The sequence below is a fragment of the Scomber japonicus genome, chromosome 1 (genome assembly GCF_027409825.1).
Source record: "Scomber japonicus isolate fScoJap1 chromosome 1, fScoJap1.pri, whole genome shotgun sequence".
NCBI lineage: Eukaryota > Metazoa > Chordata > Actinopteri > Scombriformes > Scombridae > Scomber > Scomber japonicus.
In genome coordinates this window covers 18,504,686-18,522,724 of record NC_070578.1, presented here as the reverse complement: position 1 = coordinate 18,522,724, position 18,039 = coordinate 18,504,686, and the positions used below count along the sequence as shown (strand labels likewise).

At 39.6% G+C, this 18,039-nt stretch overlaps 1 protein-coding gene across 1 annotated transcript in view; it reads right to left on the bottom strand.

Annotated features, from left to right (window-relative positions):
- The window catches only part of LOC128357768 (CUB and sushi domain-containing protein 1-like), a gene marked incomplete at its 5' end in the record, with an annotated part of 321,638 nt that overhangs the window by 193,668 nt on the left and 109,931 nt on the right, over positions 1 to 18,039 (bottom strand). The window contains one exon of the mRNA XM_053318176.1: positions 1,209 to 1,321. Coding sequence (XP_053174151.1) covers positions 1,209 to 1,321 — 113 coding nt within the window. The remainder of the gene's footprint in view (positions 1 to 1,208; positions 1,322 to 18,039) is intronic.

The window sequence follows — 18,039 nt, the reverse complement described above, 5'->3', positions numbered from 1 at the left end:
TCCCACATAGCTAATTAGCATTTTCAATTCCAACCTCAATGTGGGTATAATCAAGATGATAACTTGTTAAAGGTAGAGTCAGTCATTTTGAAGAATGACTGTTGATATTTGAACTAAACATCCAAACAAATACACCTCTCCCATTGTGCTCCTTCAGAAGCTCCGCTCCCACAATTCATTGACGCACATAGACAAGGCAACAAGCAATAGAGAGTCTCTAGTCACAGAAGCAGCTGTCTGTCAGCTGCAGCTCCTAGAGAGATGTGATGACAGCGGCTGAACAAACTACCTTCACCAGGATGACTGTGGATACTTACTGATCCAAAATAATTTGAATGTCAACTCCACAAGAAGAAAGTGGCAGTGTTTGCATTGATTCATTATTAATGTTTATAAGTTGAAAATACATATACAGCAGGATATTTGTGTTATTTAAATAGCTGCCTGCTCACTAAATGTGACAGAAAAAGATTTGGGGCATAAACAACACAGGGGGTCTCTGTGAGACTGTCTCTGACTCAGTGTGGATTGATACATTTAACATCATGGAAGTGTATCTGTACTGTGAGAAAACACTTTTTATGTGAATTAGCCATGGCCTCTCTCTCTCACCAGTTCACCAGCCTTCCTTCACCATTCACTGGGTGCTGCAGACGGGAGACTGTCATGTCCCCACACAAACAGCTGCTCTGATGACTTCCCCCTGCCCTGTGCACGAGCACAAACGCCCCCTGCTGCGGACTGGCCGAGGAAACATTATGTGGCTCACTCTGAGCCACTGTGTTTGTTTGCAATCCCATTTACAGAGCCAGTGCAGTGTAAGAACAGTGGACTTGTCTCAGTTCACACACAGAATGGACAGCTAGCTGACCATGAGATATTTGCTGAATTTCCAAAAAGTGCATTGGATTAGAATCACTCACTCTACCTTTATTATTGGTTGTAAATGCAAAGCCTGATGGATTGGATCTCATGATAAATAATATATATCTAGTTTCATACCAGGTGCATGGGACCTAGCTTGGGACTCATAAACACACACACGCACACGCACACACACACACACACACACACACACACACACACACACACACACACACACACACACACACACACACACACAAAGATGCATTCATGCCATACTATTTATGGAAAAAGGAGACTGAGAACCTTGAAGTGCTAATAGTAAAGTACTTTGTATTACATACCTTGGTACTGAGCACTGAATCCTTTTCTGCGATGGTTGCTGTCTGAGGTGAAGTGTATCCGAAGCCAGTTCTTACTTGATATCACTGGTGAGGGCAGGGTAGTACCAGTTAGCCTAGAAGTAAACCAATAGGAGACAATTAACAACCAAACAGAAGTCATTTTAGGAAGAGGCAATATCTGAGACCTTAGTGAGGTTCACATTTTTCGAACAACTATGTTTCATGTCATCTAATCAGATTAAGTTGCATTAACTTTTGGTCCTTAATGTATGTATTATATTTTGCATAGTATATAGCAAAAAGAAAGAAGACAGATGGGGTAAAGAAGGTATGGTATAACCAAACTTGTTATACCAAAGTTGATATTGCAAAATCCACCGATGCCTGCTAAGACATAATGCTACGCTACAGAATATTTCCGCAGTGAAGACACTATATGTTGCATTATGTTGTGTATTTCTACATTTTTGTATAGTCCACATCACAGAGGGATTACTTCTCAGTGCAGTACATACAGATTTTTTGTCATAACCTGCTGTTACAATCTGTGCATGCAGTTCATGGATGTGCTCATGCAAGATACATATCTCATTTTGGGTACGAAAAAATGCTGTTGTTGGAGGAAAGTGTCTCAAAATTGCTGTCCTGTAATTACATATTGCTGTATTACCGATTGAAGCACAGCCAACCATGGTTATGAAAAATGTGAAATTACTCAACACAAACAATCGTAAATAGAGTATACTATACAACATCACAGGAGAGTGAATAATTCCAGCATAAATTACTTCATCTAAGGGTCTATACATAATCAATTTCGCTCTTGTTTACCACTGAAAAAAACATCCCTTTGTAAAGTGGAACTTTCCAGGGAGTTCAAAGTATGATTTTGATGTCACTTTGCATTGCCCTCCAAAGTGCAAAGGCTGGCTGTAATTGAAGGAGGTTGTAGTGGAGAGTCCTGTTGTGTTTTGAATGCAGATGGTACAAACCTTCAAACAACAGGAATGGCTCTTTGCGAACAACACATCAGTGAGATTTTCAAACTTCTGGTTGACCAGACCATCTAAACATCCTGCAAACTGACAGGCTCAAAATCAGGAAACCCTCATCTCCTACATGGCCACTACACCAGACCACCTTTGACCCTTCAAGATTTCTAAGAGCCAACAACATGGAAAGACCAATTTACACCCCACTGTGAGATGATAGTCACGACGAACCAGCCACCCACAAAAAGAGAGACTAGCTGGGACAGATATAATCTCAAATGATTTTTAGGTCTAAAAATAACCAACCAAAGAACTTATCATTGGACAAACCAGCATAAGGCACAAGACAGCTTGCACATCACCACCACCACCAACATGTCTTTCAGTAGTGACATACATACATTTAGCAGAACAAACGTGGCCATACAAACACACATATGTAACACATGGCCTGGACCCGTGCTGTTTGCAGTCTGACCAAAAAGATCAATGCCCTAAAAACTGGATTCTAGTGTATAGATTTTTGTGTAAGGATAATAAACACAGCATGTTAGAACATCAGTGTGTGTACTGCTTTAGTTATACTTTTATTTCACTGACTTTAAGCCATGTGCATGTTTCACAGTAAAAAGCTACATTTCAAACTGCAAAATTGGAAATCATGCAAATGTCATAAGACTAACAGTGTTGATTAAAAGAAGTAACAGCATTCAGGAGTTGAACCAGCTTGCCCATGGACACCCCCCCCCCCCCCCCCCCCCCATGGTCTGGTTATCAGAGAAACCATGCTGCTTTTTTCACTGGTTGAATCGAAAAGCATTGTGAAAATGCCAGCCTGAAAAGGCTATTTGAAACCATGCTTGCTTTTGCTGGTTGAGTGGAAATGTTAATCTCAATATGTAAGTCCAGAAGATGCTAGTTGAAACAGATCAAGTCAGAAAAGGCTAGCTGGAAAATCTTGAGTCATGACTTAACAATCAAAACTAGAAGAGTGAAATCAGCAGCGCTCCACCATTGAGAAGTATCACGATCTTGACTGGTGTACTTGTTCATCATCTACCAGATCTGGATTTCAGCCATGAGATTGCTTCAAACATGGTGCTTTTCATAATTGGTAACTTTAATTGGTAATTCAGAACTAAGCTTTTGTACCATTGATATGACTCTGCTGTTGAGGTAAGAGCCATCTCATCTCATCAGGTCTCTCATACCAACTGCATAATAGATAGCTGCATCATTAATTTCAATAATTCATTAGCCAGTTTCCTCTTTAAACCTTTGTAAGTAATTTGTTGTAGTTGTTGTGGCAATATAATTAGAAATGCATGTTCTTAAAGGACATATATCCTCACAAATCATCATTAAGATTAATAACAATCACAATTCTATCCGACCTCTCTTGTGTGGTCAACAAGGATTATTACATTGCATCCTGACATCCAGCGAGCGAGTGAACCGGTGACAAAATCTTGCATGAAACTGTCCTGATATGCAGCGTGACGATTTTCTCATGAGTATATTGCTGTTCCCCGTTCTCTGGGTTCTCTCTCTGCTAGCCAGCTTGTCATCAGGAAGCAGCGTGTACATTTCAACCAATAAGAAGTGTTTAGGGGTGGGACAGGGCCATGAAATTTCGTCCAGATAGAGAAAGAGCGAGCGATTTTTTGAGGGGTGGGCGTCATTGCTGTACAGGGCGATGTCGCTCACGGCATGTCAGGAAAGGCTGATTGAAAACTCATGCTTTTTAATCACTTTTGTCGCTCACGTTGCTGTATGTCAGGATGCGGTGTTATACTTACTCAAGGATAACTTGTGTCACTGGACAAATAATTTCATATTTGAGTCAGGCACAATGATAATTTATAATTTCCTCTTAAAATCATAAGAAAAGTTTTGGCTAAAAGGCAATTTGTTCCACTGGAAAATGTTATGTGGGAACTGAATAAGTGATATTATCCCTTCCGATAATGATCACATAGACCAAAAGCAGAGCACTGCAGGTATACTGGGTATAGTATAACTCTGACATCTAAATCTGTGTAACTGAGGGAATATTCAGCAAATCTTTGTTGCAAGAAATGAAATGGAGGAGAAGTGAGTGAATGAAGATACTTAAGTAGTAAAAAGTCAGCAAAGTTCACATCTTCAAAAAACTGTTTCTAAAGCATCACCACTGAGACGATGAGTTGGTTGCCTATGGTAAGTCTTACATCAGCTGTGGCTGCTCTCGCATTTTGTTACTAACAGCAACCAAAGCAGTGGTTTAAAAAAAAAAAACAGATAAAGAAAAAAAACTTCAGGAAAATGGTGCACTGAGACAAAAAAAAAAGGAAATGATGTAAGAGACTGCCTGGAAGCCAATGTTCCACCGTCCTCCCTAGGGCAACTACAGCCACTGTAACTGCCCTTTAATAATGCCGCAGGTATACAGAATAGATAGGGAGACAGTGAGGGAGGAGGAAAGATAGATAAGGAACAGGACAGAAACAAAATATGAGAGGTGGTAAAACAATATTAAGAGCACTTGTTAGAGGGCCTTATTGAGAACTTATTATATGAGACACAACGTTCTGTCTTTCTGAATACAGTTGGGAGGTTAACAAAATAAAAAAAAATAAAAAAAAGGACTGAAAGAGACAGCTCAAGGAAATCAAAGAAAAGCAGCATGAAAAAAGTCAGATGAGACAAAAGCACCGCCAATGTGTCCATCTGAAGGCAGTGTGACTATAGTACACACTGAATAGAATATACGGTAGAGCAGTGCGTTATCTCTCAACAAGTCAACAAGTCAACCAGTGGTCTTTATCAGTTAGTAAGGTTACATGGAAATGTGTGATAGTGTGATAACATGAGGACATAAATTCACACCTTCATTTTGGCAAGAATCAGTACTGTTGTAATGACTCTGAGCAACGTCACCTCCCTGATTGCAAAACCCATCTTATACATTTGTTTTTTTTAGCATAACCATAATTGGTTAGGCTTTTCATTAAAAGTAATAACTGGAATGAGGACCATCATCAAGTCAAGCATCATTTGACTGCTGTGGCGTTCATGTTGGGCTAATGCTTCAAGAACAGGAAAAAACAGTCCTCTCTAAAGACATTATTCATTCATCATTATTCATTATTCAGGTAAGGCATTGTTATACCATGTTATTCCCTTACTTATATAGAAATAACATTGTGAAGTTAATTTTTAATGTTTTGATTCATGGTACTTACTGAGTTCAAAAGGTAAGGTCTTACCTAATAAAATTCCTGTCCTAAAATTCAGTAATGTGAAATCACCACCTCAATCTCAAGGCCTCTGTATTTGCAAGACAGTTTTGTAATGAAAAAATGGAAAATTATAGTAGTTGTGTAATAATGGTGACATGAAATAGCTGAATTTGATGTTAAAATCATTTAGTATTGTACATCAGCTCAGATTAATCACATGTGAATATGTATATTATCTGCTCATGATGGGTTCAGTTGATCAACATATTACCTAAGTGTAGAGCCGGGCGATATATCGAGTTTTTAAAATATATCGATATATTTTCAACTGTGATATAGAATGAGATGTTATCGTTTATATCAATATAGTTTCTTCACATGCTTAACAGGAATATTTTTGTCATTTGGAGATGTCTTTTGTGCGGATTACATGTTAAATTACTGAGTTGAGTTGTGGCAACTCTCCATCTCTGTCTGTCTGCTGCACACGGGGGACTCAGCCCCGCCCCTGCAGAGAGGAGCAGCTAATGTTAGCCTCTGCTGCAGTTTGCTGACATTAATGGTGGCTGCTCTCCTCTGCTCTCAGAGAGTCTGGTCTGCTTCTACTTTATTCTGCCTCGCTGTTCTGTATAAAAAGTCCAGACACTGAATGGGGGGACACAGTTGCTCCATCAGTAAGCGGCTACAGAGGAAGTGGCTACAGAATGCTGTTGTGTTAGCTGTGGTCGAACAAGCTAGAGAGTGAATGAAGTGAGGGAGCACTGGCAATAAGAAAGCCGGTAATCAGATTAATATCACGTTACTTTCTGATTGTTTCACAGCGGTTATGGTCAAGAGCACAAATAAACTCAAACTTTTGAATCTGAAACGCTGACATGCTATTTAAAAGCACATGGCGGCAACATTATGCTGGTTTTGGTTGGTTCAGAGTAAAAAATCAAAGGCTTAAGGAGAGATTTTATTTATGGCTATGATGGAGGATCTCTGTATTAAAGAGCTGTGTGTTTGTGTTTCACCTCGGGTAGAGCTGAGCCCTCATTGTGTGTGTGTTGACCACAGAGAGACAGTGAGCCAGGTGAAAACTGGAGGTGACTAACTACACTGGTTATGTTACAAGTACAATAAAAAACTAGCAGCGTAAAAACACAAGAAGTAGTGGAAGTCATTTAATTTAATCCACTATCTGACCAATATTTCCTCAATTAAAATGTATAATTACTTTACAGAAAAAATATCAATATATATCCTGGACGATATGGACTTTTGGTTCATATCGTCCAGCCCTACCTCTGTGTCACCCATTATTGCAGATATCCAAGTCATTTTTGTAATGTCTATTGTAACAAAAAGAAACCGTTTACAACTTGATTAGAAATGCATTTGTATTTGTTTTTGTTTTCTTCCAGAAAAACCCTAGAGAAGTACCTCTGGGTAAAAGAGTGACTTAACTAAACTCATCTGGGAGCTACTCGGTGCATTTCTTTGGGACCTCAATTTAAACAAATAAACAACTTGGAGGAGCTGAAACAAGCAGCTGATAGTATTTTACAATCTTGGCTTCTTGGTCTCGCCAAATTATCTGTTTCATTACATTTGGAATAACAAAAGCGACATTTGGCCAAAAAATATACAGATTTGTAGAAAGCTTTTGTTGAGCACTGTCACTATGACATTTGTAGCTGGATGAAACTGTCTGGGTGAAGAAAACGACTGATGATAAGGGAGTGGCTGCAAGACTGCATCTAAAAGAAAAGCTTTTGATATCTCACGTTTTGAGAGTCATGGCCAAGTGAACTAAAACATCCTGTGTAAAAAATGTGCTCTTTTAAAGTTGAAGTAATGCTATAGTTAAGACACTTCATCAGTTGTCAGATGAAGTCTCTATGCATGGTGCTTCTTTTTTAAACAACACACTACAGTAAACTTGTGTTTATTTGCACGTTTCAAAAAAGTTATTTATTAGGAGGATCAAGTTTAGGGTCAAGGTTGGAATAAGAATTTGATCAAGGTTAGAAAAGGGTTCAATTACGGTATGCAGTGCTGATGACGAAGATCTGGGTTAGGAAATAACAATGAATGTAGTCAACAGAAGGTCCTGAATGGATGGAATCACATGGATGCATCTTTATATGTGAATGCATTTTTACTAAATCAGAGAAATGCTGTCATTATATGTGTTGGAAAATAACAAAAAGAAAATGTGAAAAGAAGAGAGAGAAACAGATAAAAAGTGACAAATATACTGCATCTCCTCCATTATTCATGTGGACTGGCCAGCTGCCTGACATTGGAATGAGGGAGAGACAAGAGGTCAGAGGAGAGGAAGACAGAGGGATGAGACTGAACTGAGATGGAGGGGAAGAAAAATGAAGGTGCAAATGAGAGGACAAGAGAGGAGAGACTGATACAAGTTCAGAAGAAGACAAGCCAAGTTGGTGAAAAGAATGCAAGGCCTGCAGCACGGATGTTAGTTAGATATGAAGATGGAGATGGAGAGGAGATAAAATGATTGCCAGATTTGACAGAAGCCAGTAAAGTTATAGGATGATCACTTGAAATATGAGAGAAAGGGAAGTTAGTGGTTAAAGAAACCGGAGCAAAACAGAGACTGATGGATGAAGAACATAGGAGAGGAGGTGAGGGCAGGAAATTCACTTAAATGAACAGGAGGAGAGGGGTTACAATACCTGTGAGAAGAGGTAGAAAGTGAAAAAAGGGGGGAGTCAAAAAGACCAGTGTAAATGTGTGAGTTTGGACATAACAAATGCTAGGTTGTAAAAGATAAAGATAAATGAGAAAGAAAGTGAAGCTGGAAGGAAATGAGTGATGGGAGAAGGGGGCGGAGAAGGGCAAGAGAAAAAGAGAGAAGCAACTCATCTGTGGATAAAGCACAGAAGGAAGGTGTGGAAGGAGAGCCAGAAAGGGGAGTTTGCAGAACTAAAAAAAGAGAGGAGACAAGAGCACAAGAGCTGAGATAAGAGCAAAGAGAAAGGAGAGCTTTGACAGACCTGAGAGGAGTAGACAATCAGAGAAGAGAGAGGCCAAGTCACAAAACAGAGAAGACCAAGAGCTTGAGAGAGGTATTTCTGTGCCTACTGTAGCACTCCTCTATTATTAGACCACTAGCTTTTTGGTGATACATGAATATCATAAAGACACAGACATAACTCTCTGCCGTCTGGGCACTGTTGTTTTGGCCCCCGCTCACCATATTGGCTGCTTGTACTGCTGGCAATACATTATTTTAAGTTTATTTTACTGTTGCACTTATTGCAGGTCCCTGTGGATGTGAGCATCTGCAAAATGACAAAAAGGCACTGCAAAAATAAATCCTTGGATGCAAGTCAGAGAAGTTGGAAAGCAAATTATCCACAACAGATAGCTGTTTATTCCAAGTGCTTAGTGTGAAACCCTGGTACACCAGTACTTTTAATCTCATAACACACCTACGCACTCTTACAGATACACACACAAACACACACACAGACAATCACGCAGTCAGTAAACTAAATTTAAAATGTAAATGTAATAACAGGACAAGAGAGGTGTTTCAAAGTGGAGGAAGGAGAGTAAGAGAGGGCTTATGAAAGGGGAGCAGGGAGAGAAGTGAAGAGAGGGAGGAACAGAGGAAACAGCTGGAGAGGATGTGAATGAAAGGAACATAAAGGATGGGGTGAAATGAGATGTAACAGAGGGATGCAGGGCAGAGGAAAGAGGAAGAAATAAGAGACTGAGGATGGAAAGAGGGAAAATGAGACAATATGATATGTTAGAAACAGAAAAGAAAAGAGAATAAGAAGTCTAAACCAAATTCTTTGGCATATGTCATTGGTTTAGTGAGAATAACCCTTCGTGACGAGGCACCGAGGATGTTAAAAGTTCACCCAAACATGCTGCAGGCTGTGCATGCTGTTGTGGTGACCTTTGAAATGGCAAAAGAGGCCAGTCATCCCAAACTTTCAGTAGGTGGGATCAAAGAATGTGTTCAAATAATCAGGGGGTTATACCGCTAAACCTTCCTGGAAAAGTCTGCCAAGATCAAGGTGCTAGTGAAGAGTTTCCAGCTGATTGTTGAAGCTAACATTCAGGAAGAGAAATGTGGATTCTATCCTGGTCATGAAAACAATATGCAATTTTACCCACATAAAGTTATAGAGATATGTTAATGTGTTTCAGGGCTTTTTAAAATGCTTAAATACGTGTTGTCGAGATTTGCCTTTGGGATTATTGGGAGTCAGAGCCATCAATGTTGTCCAAGCAGGAAAGTGGACACTGATAAGTGTTGGGCCTTAATGCCATGGTGGACTGAGCACATGGCCTTTCTTTGTCTGCTGAAAGACAAAGCATGAACTGCGGCCTAGAGGAAAGATCAAGGCCTGATTTGAGTGACCTGCGCTACCCCCTCAACAAAGGAAACAGCCAAGGGGGGCAAGCAGTGCCTCTTTCCCCCAGCCTTAACTGGTCTGGGGTAAAATCAAGCTCAACTCGGGATCCCATAATCCCGCCAGGGGATTTTCGTCCCTGATCGGCTGTGACACCTGAGGCCACTTCCAGCCACTGACGTCACCTGAGTTTACAAAAGTCTGCTGCAAGGAGAAAAAAAAGGCCTTTCATAGTCCTGTTAGAAGAGACTTTAGTCCGTTTGCCAAAGCGGGTGACTGATAAAGGTAGTACCATGCATGTTACCCCCCTCCCCCCCCATTTTATTCTCTTCGAAGCATCTCCACCCTCGCTGGCGAGATGAGATTTCAGCTGCTTAACCGAAACGTAACAGTAAAATGATCCACAAGAGCCAGTGACTATCAACTAGCGCCTCCACTTTTCCTGCTGAAGAAACTTTGGGAGACTCCCTCGTTTGAACCCGTGGATGAACCATACCCACGAGGAATCAGCACCGTTAGCCCAAAGGATCGGGATGCTTGAGGACAGCGTTGAATTTTAACAGGCATTAAACACACCGCTCACCGCCTACTTACACGGACAATAGGAAGTTTTTGTCTGGGCAGAGTTATTAGTGTATGCATAATACCAGTTTAGTATTAATTTGTATTACTGCTGTTTAAGCTTGTGCTTTGTTTGACTCCATGAGTCTTTGTTTACAGTTGCTGCCAAAGTGATATGCTGATACGCTGTTTTCCCCTGTTTGTAATAAACATGGAGAGGAAATCAGCAGTGACACTGGCTTGGCATTTCTGCTGTTTGCCGATGATGTTGTCCTTCTGGGATCATCATACCATCATATCTGTGTGATGTGCTTTGCATTGGGATCAAAACTTCCATGTCTGAACCCATAGAGTCCCATCAAGATGAGCAAGTGCCTCTTGGAAACAAATTAAGTAACACTGAGTTTTACTCATACGTTTATATTGTGTCACTATTTATTGTTTGTGTGTTGATCAGGGTGGTGTGTGTGGAGTGAATGTGCATTTGTGTGTACAGTATGCACAGGCCTTTGCTTTGTTCTTTTTAAGGTGAGGTAAAATGCTTTGTGTTACATCGCTATGGATGAAATGTATCCAAATGATTGATTGATTGATTGATTGATTGGTTAGAACAATGAGACTAACCACCAGTGAATCAGCGATATGAAGCAGGAAAAAAAAAAATTGGAAGGACCCACATCTCCCACCTGACCTTGACCGTGACTGTGGATCCCCCAGAAGAAGAAGGCCTATCCCTTGGAAACAACATCTGGGCTGCTATTATTTGTGGCAACCAAATGAATGGATTCTGACCTGGTTAAATGGCTGGAAAATGACCTGAATAAGCACCTAGAAAATGGATGGCTGAATGGAAATTACTTTGCTACTACTGTTTCTATCACAGCCAATAAAGTAATTAAAAATGAACCTTTATGTGTGTGTGTGAGAGAGAGAGAGAGAGACAGACAGACAGACAGACTATACATAGAGGGAGCAAGAGAGAGAGAGAGAGAGAGAGTCAGAACTACAGAGTATTACTGGAAAAAATAGATGCTAAATATACATTTTAAAATAATTTAAAAAAAAACAGTTCAATATAAATCTCTTACACCTTAAAATCTGGATTAAGGTCACAGTTTTTATTTTCACATATTTTTTTCCCCACCCTCTTAATGAACACTATTTTTAACCAACCTTGCTTTACAGAATACTATTGAATGTTCTCAAAAAATACCTAATTAATTATAAATAAACAATAGGCTACGGTTCAAATTCATTTATTTCACGTCAACATTGAAATATGTGCCCTGTTATGAAAGACTTAACTTTTAACATGTCACTGCAGTGACTGTGTATTTTGCATGTGGCACATTAGCCAGCAAGCACACAAACACACACTATGCAGCATGAAGAAGCTACACAGGCTACCAATATAGCTACATTAGCTTAGCTTAAAATCACTCACCAAGGCGGTCTGTATACAATAAACCCATAATCAACAGGCTTTGGGTCGTCTCAGTCACCTCCAGCATCACTTATTAACACTTTCAAACGTTTAAAACCAACTTGTGTGAAATAATAATAAAATGTACTTCTCTCACTCACTGGTTCGCATGTGCTTCTCATACTGGGCCGGTGTGTTTTTTTTACTGCAATTGTTACTTGATAGAGGGTGGGACTTGCTTCTTCCCTCCTATAGTATCTCCTTACAGCGTGTTTTGACCAATAACAATTGGTCCTGAGACATTTTTAATGTATTGGGGGCGCTGTTGCCCTCGCTGGCTGGGGCTCTCGGGCAAAGAAACACTGTTTCTACTGGGTTACATGAGGAATTGCTAAAATCCTGTAAGAGGCATATAGCTTCAGGGTGTACTTTGCATTACATTTGTGGTTGTGCTGTAGTAGATTTGGTGTTATACGTGGGCTATACAGGCAAAATTACCATAAGTATCATATAACATACATTTGTCATGTATGGATGTACCAAAATGGTCGATGACTTCTTGCAAGCAAAATGTATTTAGGAAGGAGGCCTGCTTTACGGGTAATATCTTCATTACATTATGTGTAGTGACCGTGTTACCCAATTAATGGAGTAATTTTCAATTAGGACCTTTCATTTAGTTAGAAGTATGGAAAAGATAGGAGTGGAAGAGGTTCATTTAATGTGAAAATTCAGAGATCCCATCCCTTTTTAAATCAGCATAACAAACTGCTGCTCATTAAAAATCCTTGACTATCATGGTAATGATACATTATAACACATTTTGAGTTTACAGCACTGACAACCAGGTTAAAATAAATGAATAATGTAGTGGGCAATAAGGAGCAAAATATGATTAATCGCTGTTAATTGTCCTCCTTGGATATAATGGCCTTTAGCAGAGTACAAATTCATTCAGTTGAGGGAAATGACACGGCTAACACTGTTGAGCTTTAAGGATTTCATTTTGTCTTGTGCTCTGATGGACTGATAGAGGAGGAGAGGGTAGAAAGAGGGCAGGGAAAGGCAGAAAAGGAGAAGTGATAGCTGGAGGGAGTGTTGAAGTGCAAAGAATAAAGGAAAAAAGAGAGAGAAATGAAGGAATAAGAAAAGGGTAGGAGGGTAGAGGTTAGAGCATAGAAACGAGATGAGGGGTGTAGGAGCAGGGAAAACACTGCTGTAAACATTAATGGTACTGATAAACAGTGCACGCTTATGTAATCGGAGAGAAAATCAGATTTTAAGATAATGATTTGTTTTTTCACATGTGCACAAAATATTCCAGATAACAATCTACTGTATGTTCCATGTGAAATCTTTATTCAGGATAAGCAGTTTATGTGTCTTAGTAGGTCACCAAAATCCTGACACAGACAAGTAAACATCTGGGTAAAAACAGTGTTAAGTTGAATACCTGTTGTAGTGTTTTGCAGATACTGGTGCAGTACATTCCTGTTTTTTTCCTTAGGTTCTGAGAAAAGGGCTCATTTGTGTTTTTATAAATAGGACAGCTGAAATAATCTAATCGGATATTGGTGTGAAATTAAATATCCTATATAATATAATTGCTGATGACATCTATTCCTGTCATTCACCATTTATGCTCTCATAGAGACTGAGACGTGTTCAGTCCTGAATCCAGAATTGTTGATGCTGTTAGTGCCTTTCACCCTTTAACTTCTTACATGTCCATCATTAATTATAAATATTGGTTGATAGTTTGATTGAGAGCATGTCCTGTACATATTTGATTGTTTGCAACACAGTACTCACAGTAGTATGTAATACCATGCAATGACCATTTTGTTCATGAAACCAGGGTCATTGCTTAACATTTTCATTGATCATACAGCAAACATAAAGTCAAAGTAACATTTAAATATGTTTAAATGTGGATGTGAGGTTAGTACACACCTGTTCAAGTTAATAATGCATTAAAATAAAATAATAATGATTGAATTTGAAAATTAAAAATTCATCCATCCTCCACGCAAGCCAGACAAACTAGGCTCACCACCCATAGGAGGAGCCAAAGGGGTCGGGTGCAATGTGAGCTGGGTGGCAGCCGAAGGCGGGGGCCTTGGCGGTCCGACCCTCGGTTGCAGAAGCTAGCTCTAGGGACGTGGAATGTCACCTCCCTGGTGGGGAAGGAGCCTGAGCTGGTGCGCGAGGTTGAGAAGATATAGTCGGCCTCACCTTGACGCATAGCAAGGGCTCCAGAACCAGTCTTCTCGAGAAGGGTAATACTTATTGCCCCCTGGCTTGGTGCCTGTATGTTGGAGTTTACCCTGGTGGATGAGAGGGTAGCTTCCCTCCGCCTTTGGGTGGGGGGACGGATCCTGACTGTTATTTGTGCCTATGGTCCAAACAACAGCTCAGAGTATCCACCCTTTTTGGACTCCTTAGAGGGGGTGCTGGAGAGTGCTTCCTCTGGGGATTCCCTAATTTTGCTGGGGGACTTCAACACTCATGTTGACAACAACAGTGAGACCTGGAAGGGTGTGATTCAGAGGAATGACCCCTCCGATCTGAACCCGAGCGGGTTAGGAGGGATTGGGAATTTAAGGAATTTTGTTCTAATAGCTTATATTTGATTTTTCTCAAAGTTTTGAATATGAATGCATACAGGCACAACACTGCTCAGCAGGCAGGTTTGTAGTTAAGTGAGATGGCTCTAAACATTACAGCTCAGCAGGTCAGTTGCATGTAAATTGGATACAATTTTGGATTATCCAGGAAATATCCAAATTAGATTTAAATTTGTAAGCCATGTTATATAGCTTAGTAGAGCAAAAATAGGACACGTGCTTATAACTGTATGCAGAAATGGCCTAACACTTCAGCATGCATGACATGAACTGGCCATAATTCTATTCTGAAACAAAATGTTCACCTTGTCCACTTGAATAAAAAAGTAAATAGTCCCAGCACAATTACGTGTGTGTGTGTGTGTGTGTATGTGTGTGTGCGTGTGTGTGCGTGTGCGCGCATGTGTGTTTGTGTGTGTGTGTGTTCAGCAGTGTTTGTGGGTATGTGACATCTAGTCAACCTGACATTCAACCTGCCAGCTATCAGACAGGAACATGAAACAGGAAATTGCTTTTGGGACAGCCAATCAGAAAAAGCTCTCGGTAAACAGGAAGAACCCGTCACAGTGGTCCTGTCATGTGTCAGTCATTTTCACAATGACCTGCCCACATGCCTCAGTGAAAGCGTCAATCATCTCTTAATCCCACCACTGGAGAAAAGTACTTAGCATTGCGTTGGATCGGCCCATTGAAACATATTTTTATGCAACTGAAATGTTTTTGTCATGCATCAGGAAAAAAAACAACTTTTAGAGAGTTTTATGTTTACACAAAACATGTAACTACTTTTATGTAATCAAATAAAATATTGAATATTAAAGTTAGTTCACTTCGGTTCTTAACATAGTATAACATGCGTTCATTATATCACCTTATATTGCAATTCGTCAACATAAGTTTCACAGTACACTTATTCTCATACACAAATATAACTTGTGTCCATAATTTAAATTGTATTAATTGTATCTAGTTTTTGTGCAGCAATACATTTCAGCAGTGGGGTATTTTTATGCAACACATTTGTTGTAGTGCATAACAGTTTTGTTGAGGCTCATCAAACAAACCGCCAAATTACCTCCTTCTAGAATCCTGAATTGCTACTCTAATTGTTGGGTTTTATTAAGCCAAAATGTGAATACTTAAGGGTGTTATGGTTAATCATTTGAGATCAGAATTGTCAAGACAACACGCTTTGGTTTTAGCAGCCACCATATTGCATGTGACAAAATGTTGGGTGTACTCTCTGGTATACTCCCTGTCTTCCCTCTGCATTGCAGAGACCAGCTATGTGTGTATGTGCATGCACACTTGAGAGTATGTGTAATCTGTCAGAGCCTGGAGAAACGATCAACAGCTCACACTGTCAGAGGGCCACTTAAGACCTGACACAGACACACAGACATACACACGCGCACACAAATGGTATCATGAGAATGCCATGGTTGATGCGTACCGCTTGGCTGGTGACAGGACTAAACGTGCAATTATTTTCCATTCCTTTTGTTTCCATCTAGTGCTATCCTTGCTTCCTTTGCCATACTTATTTATCTGTCCACCTATCCATTCTATTTCTCTGCAAGTTGCTTCGCAATCATGAACCATTTTTTTTACACGTGGAAGACAATGTCATCCATCAGTTGAAGTCAGGAGAACAAGGTGATCGGTGATTGCATTTTTCGGAATCATATTTACCAGTCAGAAAAGATAAATAAAGATTTCAAAATTGTATTGCCACGGTTACACGGCATTGCCTCACCCTCTGTGCCCTCTAGATTCAAACATACCTGGTCTCACAGATATTTGTATTTATTGAATTGGACTAAATGTCATGTCACCTTGAGCAGTTCTGAGGCCACTTCCACAGTGTAAAGCTGAGGATGAATGAATGCATCTCATTTTTTAAGAAAAGGATGTGTTGTATAAATAAGTATCCATGTTAGAGTGTTGTAGCAGCAACTAGACATTTATGAAATTATTTAATGGATTTTTTTTAAAAATTTCCACTTATTTATTTTTCAATTACACAGAAAATAATTGATCTCTGAAAAAGCAAAAAGGTAATTCCTAATTGCTACATTTAGTGTAGTTCATCAAGTGTTGATTTGAGAACACATATGCTCTTTATCAGCCACACATTGCTTCACAAATATATTAGACACACTGAAACCCAGGAGCAAACCAAAATAATCAGTCTACTATTGTCGATTTCAGAGCAGAACTGGCTCAGAGGCATCTCTGGTGTTATTACTAAGGGAGGCCAAACTACCTTTTCCTTTCCCCTCTCTAGATTTCCCCAGCATTTTCCACCAACGTGAGCTAGCAACAACACTACATGCTTAACCTTAACCACTAGACTGCTTCTATCCCTGCAAAAACACATCTAAGCCTTCAACAGAAATGTGTGATATTCTGAACAAACCAACATGAAAGCCAACAGTACTCTTAATTTTAAAAACAGTGTGTGTGCTGGTAAAACTAACCACCAGAACACTCAATGACTTACACAGTCAGTTCAATTAGTCAACAGCTTTTTCTATATTAAAATGATATAGTACACAAAATCATTACCAATCTATAAACTGTCTTTAATCTAGGCACACTATTCTCAAGGGGATACTCATCCACTCTTGCAGAACCATTAGCCAAAATCATGATCTTGTCTATAGCTACAGAAAAAAAATTCATAATCATTGGGAAACAGCTCTGAGTGCACCCATTTTCAAATCAGGTGTAGCTAACCAAATTACAAGCCTATTTCCATACTTCCATTTTTTCCCAAAGTCATTTTTCTTGGTTGTAGTGCAACAGTTAATGACACACTTAGGAAATGTAGTCTTTTAAGGTGTTTTTAGATACTGTCAATCATGACATCTTACTGTCCAAACTACCTAAAACATGGTTTCATTCTCATATATATGATACAGGAGTCTACAGGTCACCATCGGTCATTCCACATCTGATTGACATGAAAAGTAAAATGAGCATACAACAAGGATTAGCTCTTTGATCTTTATTGTTTAGTGTGTGTATCAATGACATCTCTGATTGATGCAAAGGAATTGTACGCAGACAATACTTCTTTATTTGTGGCAGCAAAAACACCTACTATTACTGCAGCCAAACTAAAAGACTGCTTGGGCAAGGTGGAATATTGGCTTGACACTTCCTGCCTAACACTGAATATATATATAAAAAACTGTCTCTTTGTGCCTCCTAATCAGAAAGATCCCAAACACAGACACTTTCAAAGTGGGGATAAAAGACAATGCACTAGAGACAGTACTGGAGTATTTTCTTTGAATTCTTTTGGACCCTCAGCTTTGACAAACACATAAAAGTTAGGTGGAACTGTCAGGGTCAATTTTCAAACTTTTTAGGCAAATCAGATAAATCAAACTTACATGTAAATGTCTCCACCATCTAGCTCCACCCATTTTCAACACTGTCATACCTCGACTTCACTACACTGACACTAACAAACAAAGCATGTCAGAAGAAACCTTTTAGAATTAGACACTGTCAAACTTTCTTTGCACAAACTGCATTCTCAATCAAAGGCACAACCCTCCTGAATTCCCTATGTGCCAGTTCAAAGCAGATTCAGGATTTTAAAAGAACTATAATC